Here is a 6,022-nt window from a genome sequence, read left to right on the forward strand (position 1 = left end):
TTCTCAATTCTCTCTATTTCATAGGTGACGCCTGTACGGGGTTCTCAATATTCTCTGCATGTTTCATAGGTGACGCCTGCAGGGGGTTCTCAATATTCTCTGCGTGTTTCATAGGTGACGCCTGTACTGGGTTCTCAATATTCTCTGCGTGTTTCATAGGTGACGCCTGTACCGGGTTCTCAATATTCTCTGCGTGTTTCATAGGTGACGCCTGTACCGGGTTCTCAATATTCTCTGCGTGTTTCATAGATGACGCCTGTACTGGGTTCTCCATATTCTCTGCGTGTTTCATAGGTGACGCCTGTACAGGGTTCTCAATATTCTCTGTGTGTTTCGTAGGTGATACCTGTACGGGGTTCTCAATTCTCTCTTCTTATTTCATAGGTGATCAATATTCTCTGTGTATTTCATAGGTGACGCCTGTACGGGGTTCTCAATATTCTCTGTATATTTCTTAGGTGACGCCCGTATGAGGTTCTCAATTCTCTCTGCTTATTTCATAGGTGATCAATATTCTCTGTGTATTTCATAGGTGATGCCTGTACCGGGTTCTCAATTCTATTTCACAGGTGATGCCTGTACAGGGTTCTCAATTCTATTTCATAGGTGACGCCTGTACGGGGTTCTCTATATTCTCTGTATACTTCGTAGGTGACGCCTGTACGGGGTTCTCAATTCTCTCTGCATATTTCATAGGTGATCAATATTCTCTGTGTATTTCATAGGTGATACCTGCATGGGGTTCTCAATTCTCTCTGCGTATTTCCTATTTGCCGTCTTACATGAGGCTTTTCTAAAGCGCACAGTGCAGTTAGGAAGACAGTTTTTATCAGCATATCACCAGCATTGCAGGGTAGCTCAGGAAGAATGCCACGCACATTGTGTAACTCGTAGGGATCACGGGAGAGTGGAGAGAGCACGGTCAGGACGCTTTTTCCGAAGATCCACACCCTGGGGTGTGGGAGGAACGAGTAGGCGCCAAGGCAGGGAGGTGAAGCTCCCCGGGTGCATAAGAAAGGCACACAGAACAGGAGCGCGCAGGAAGGGCTCGCAGAGCAGGAGCGTGAGCGTAGGAAAGGCACACAGGGCAGGAGCGCGCGCGTAGGAAGGGCACGCAGAGCAGGAGCGTGAGCTTAGGAAAGGCACACAGGGCAGGAGCGCGCGCGTAGGAAGGGCCCGCAGAGCAGGAGCGCGCGCGTAGGAAGGGCTCGCAGAGCGAGAGCGCGCGCGTAGGGAGGGCTCAGAGCGGGAGCGCGCGCGTAGGGAGGGCTCAGAGCGGGAGCGCGCGCGTAGGGAGGGCTCAGAGCGGGAGCGCGCGCGTAGGGAAGGCACGCAGAGCAGGAATGCGTCCTATTCTCTCTGTGAGCTCACCCTCACCCGGCTCTCCAGCCGGGTTTCCCTCCCTGTGATGGGGGCGAGGATGTTTATTGCTTTCTGTTCCCAGTAATGAGGACAGAGGGGAATGGGGCTTTTTAAGCTGTGGGAGATGGGATAGGAGAGAGAAAAGGGAGGTTAGAGAAGGAAGAGGACCACCCAACGTGACCCCACTAGAAGGAGTACCGAGGTGGGAGAATGCAGGTAGAGGGGCAGCCGGTGCCGGGGAGGGGCACGGAAGGCTGAGATGAGAAGCTGAAGGTCACCTCGGCCATGTATTCACCGCCTGTGCCCAAGGGCTGAGGCCACACTGAGCTGGAGGAGAACAGGAAGCTCGGCAGCTACACGGACCCAAGGTCGCAAGTGAAGACCCCCTGATAGCGTCCAGTACCTACGAGAGCGCAGGAGGCAGTGAAGACCCCCGATGGTGTCTAGTACCCACAAGAGGCAGTGAAGACCCCAATATCGTCCAGTACCCACGAAAGCACAGGAGGCAGTGAAGACCCCCGATGGTGCCTAGTACCCACAAGAGGCAGTGAAGACCCCCTGATAGCGTCCAGTACCCACGAAAGCGCAGGAGGCAGTGAAGACCCCTGATAGTGTCTAGTACACAAAGAGGACAGGAGGCAGTGAAGACCCCCGATGGTGTCTAGTACCCACAAAAGTGCAGGAGGCAGTGAAGACCCCGATGGTGTCTAGTACCCATGCAAGTGCAGGAGGCAGGACCATCCAGAAAAGGGGTTTCTCGGAGTAGAGCATGGCTTAGAACAGAGGAGACGTCGCCCCAGAGGGAGAGGTGCTGGAGAGAAAGTGGCCACTCCAGGCGGGCAGCTCCCATAGCAAACAGCACCATCAGTGCTCCAGCAGCACTCACTCAAGTGCAGCATCGGCCTCCTCTGCCGTCCTTCTCCTCCAAGACAGGAACAAGGAGAAAGCATCGGTAATGGTCACACGTCCTTCCCTCTAATTGCAATTTCACATTCCTTCTATTTAAAAACTGCCATAACGGCTGCATGAACAAAGAAAGAGCGAGGGCAGGAGAGCTCCCGGCTGCAGACAGCGGAGAAGCTGATGCTCGCTCTCAGCGGCTCCCATTCAGCCTTCACTTAAGGAGCAGAGAGCGCTCACATAACGCGATGCTCAGGCAATGTTTGTGAAATTTTAGTATTTGTTATCTCCAAAAGGGAAGTCATGTTTTATCAGAACCCACTGCAGGATGGTCTTGGGAAAAGGCTGTTGGGAAATAAATGGGTCGGAACCTTCTCCATATCACAGAGTTGCAGGAACCCGCAAACGCCCTTCTCCCCTGGGCCCGCCCTGACGTGGGTTAACTCAGGTAGCGACACCGGAAGCCACGGTCTTGGCACAGCAGTCACCTCGAGGCCGACACTGTTCACCTAGTGCATGGTGAGCAGCATGAAATCCAGACAGGGGGCTTCGGAGGATGTGGCAAACCGCCATAAATATGGGCTACGGCCACATGCTGGGCCACAGGGAGAGGTGAGTTCAGCGACAAAGGACACTGGACTTAACGTGTTCAGAGTCAATTTTCCAAAACAGATATGGACGACACAAGCTGTGGGCCAGACCCGTCCTGCAAGCCATGTTGCCCGCCCCATCCATCAGCTTCAGCAATAAAATTGTGAAATCATAAAATCTGGGGAAGGGATGAACAAGAAGTGAGAAGGGAACACGCACTGTCTCCAGACCCTCAGGATCATCTCCTCCTCCCGCTGGCCGCCGCGTTCCCTGTCCTCACACCCTCAGGATCACCTCCCCTCCCACTGGCCGCTGTGTTCACTGTCCTCACACCCTTGGCAGCGCCTTCTCCATCCCACTCTCAGGATCACCTCCCGCCTCTCACTGGCCACTGTGTTCCCAGGTTGTGAAATGACCACATACTCCTTCCCAGCACAGAGAGGGTATGAGGGCCAAAGGGACCCTTCCCTACATGGTGCCCCATTCCTGCCGCACGTCCTCAGGGGAGTGCAGTGTGCAGACCCCACGTGTGGGAAGAGCATGGTGCATCTGTCACTGGGAGGGGCTGGACAGAGGACAGTCAGCAAACAAGAAACACCAAGCTGGGCTGGCTCACCATCGCCTGTGCTGGAGGGGTCTTCGCGATCTCCCAGAGGTGAAGGCCACTTCTGGGGGGCGGCTGGTGCCAGCAAGGGCCTGGGCATTCTTGAGGGTGCACGCAGAAGGTACTGTGGCTCCAGGCTGCCCTCCCCGGGGGGAGCTGGGGGCCTCTGGGCAGCATAGGCACCGAGGGCCGCCATCAGATGGTGTCTGTCCACACCACTGTCCACCTTAGGGCTGAGCTCATCTGGCTGGAGCTGGCCAAGGGTCCGCGGCAGGAGGTCCTCACGGAGCTGGGTCCGGGGCCCGGGAGGGTAGGTCAGCGCAGACGTGTGGGCCACATAGGTCAGGATGCTCTCAGAGAAGCGGTCGTCACCCTGAAGGAAAGGAGAGCAAAACAGAGCAAGAGTCGCATTTCCATCGTCAGCTGGGGGCACCAAGATGCACTTCAGTCTCAGTTTTCAAGGTCCTAAACAGCCCTGGGGGTACAAAGATGCCCTTCGGTCTCAGGTTCAAGGTCCTAAACAACCCTGGACATCTCTGAAATGTAAAGCCAAAACAGGACTCTCATTTTCACACTGACCAACCCAGGTCCCTATTTCATATTTGTTCCTGCATTATTTTTAATAACAGCTTTATGGAGATAATTCACCCACATCAGCAGTTTTTAGTGTATTCAGAGTTGTGAGACATCACTACTAAGTCCAGAACATCCGCATCACCCAAAAAAGAGACTTTGCAGTGTTCCCGTTCCTCCCTCCCACCCTGACACTGCTCATTCGCTTTCAGTCTCTATGGAGGAGTCTCTTCTGGACGTTTGGTGTAAATGGAATCACACCATGTGTGGCATCTGTGCCTGGCTCATTTCCCTAAGCATAATGTCCTCAGGTGCACCCATGCTGATGCTGGGGCATGGGCCAGGACATCCTTCCTCTTTCAGGCAAGTACTATCCCACTGCATGTATATCCCACATTTTAAAAATTCACCTATCAGTTGATGGACATTTGCTTTTTTCTACCTTTTGGCTATTTTGAATAATGCTGCTATGAGTATTCATTTATGAGTCTGTGTATAAATGTGTTTTCAATTCTCTTGGGTTTATTCGAGGATATTACATGGTAACTCAACATTTAACTGACTGAGGAACTCCCAAGCTGTTTTCCAGCACAGCAGCACCACAAACAATCTCACCAGTAATGGATGCAGATGCCAGTTCCTCTGCATCTTTGCCAACACTTGCTACTTTCCTTCTGTTTTTACTATGGTTGTCCTAGCGGTTGGAAAGCAATACCGTGCTGTGTCACTTGCATAATGCACTGAGCCTAGTATGTCCTGCACCTGGAGCCTCCAACTCAGCTTTAACTACAGGTCCTTTGCACGGCAGCTCGGAGTTACTGCATTCACAGCAATGAGAGGAGCTGCTCCCAGACACATTCATGAGGCTCGGCGGTGCCTCCCTGGTGGCTAATGATGCTGCATCTTTGTGTGCCTTTATTGACCACTCCTACATCTTCTCTGAAGAAATGTCTGTTTGTATTTTTTGCCTGCACTGGTTTTTATTTTAACCCTGAAAAGCTGCTCCCCAATAGCTGAATCTCTCTTTCAGCAACCCTCAGCAGAGGCCTCAAGTGCCTTGTCTGGAGGTCTTCACTCCAACTTCTTTACTGAAGACTTGAAACATGTTTGCTGCCTGCTCTTTTAACTGCAATGTGCTGCAGCAGGGAGGATGCCAGGGTCTCTTTTTCGATAATTACCTATCACATCATTTACTAGTCAATGCCCTGGCTAACAGTCTTTCATGGGATTTCTGTCTATATTTTCTCCTCACTCATTTAGTAAAATTCCGTAAGAGGACATGTCCTCATCACACTTTGTGTCACTAGATAAACCAAGGCCCAGCTGTCCTCACCTCTAGGGCAGCTGTAAAAATGTGAAAAGTCCTCACATTCTACCTCTGACTTGGGCTTCATCAAAATGTCATGGACAAGCTGAGTATGAATAATTTCCAGCTTAGAGACTTTCGAATCCTGGACACACACGCTGAGCTCCCTGGAGGCGTGCATGGGTGTGTGGACACCCCAGTTTAAATCCCATCCGTTCATATTTTCTACTTGCACCTCCTTGGGGCACATGATCAATGTCGTGTCAGTGGAGGTGGACACCTCGGCACTAGCTAAGGGTGTGCAGCCATCACTGACAGTAAGGTAAGGGGGTCCAGCTCCTGAGTCTGGCTATTTCCGAAAACATTTGGGTTCATCCTCTGAGTTAGATTTTTGAGTAGCAACCTGGGAGTTGGGAAGTGGGTTGATATAGGTTGGGGTTGTTTGGTTTTTGTGGGTTTTTTTGAGACAGTCTCCCTCTTTCACCCAGGCTGGAGTGAAGTGGCACAATCTCAGCTCACTGCAACCTCTGCCTCCTTGGTTCATGCAGTTCTTATGTCTCTGCCTCCCAAGTAGCTGGGACCACAGGAACACACCACCATACCTGGCTGCATGTGTGTGTGTGTGTGTGTGTGTGTTTTAGTAGAAATGGGGTTTTACTATGTTGGCCAGGCTGGTCTCGAACTTC

At 52.1% G+C, this 6,022-nt stretch overlaps 1 protein-coding gene across 7 annotated transcripts in view; it reads right to left on the bottom strand.

Annotated features, from left to right (window-relative positions):
- The window catches only part of PTPRN2 (protein tyrosine phosphatase receptor type N2), a 1,123,220-nt gene that overhangs the window by 687,852 nt on the left and 429,346 nt on the right, over positions 1 to 6,022 (bottom strand). For all 7 annotated transcript variants that reach the window (XM_024358152.3, XM_024358150.3, XM_024358149.3 and 4 more), the window contains one exon: positions 3,470 to 3,830. In XM_024358152.3, coding sequence (XP_024213920.2) covers positions 3,470 to 3,830 — 361 coding nt within the window. The remainder of the gene's footprint in view (positions 1 to 3,469; positions 3,831 to 6,022) is intronic.

Source organism: Pan troglodytes, chromosome 6, assembly GCF_028858775.2.
Source record: "Pan troglodytes isolate AG18354 chromosome 6, NHGRI_mPanTro3-v2.0_pri, whole genome shotgun sequence".
In the NCBI taxonomy this organism is placed as follows: domain Eukaryota; kingdom Metazoa; phylum Chordata; class Mammalia; order Primates; family Hominidae; genus Pan; species Pan troglodytes.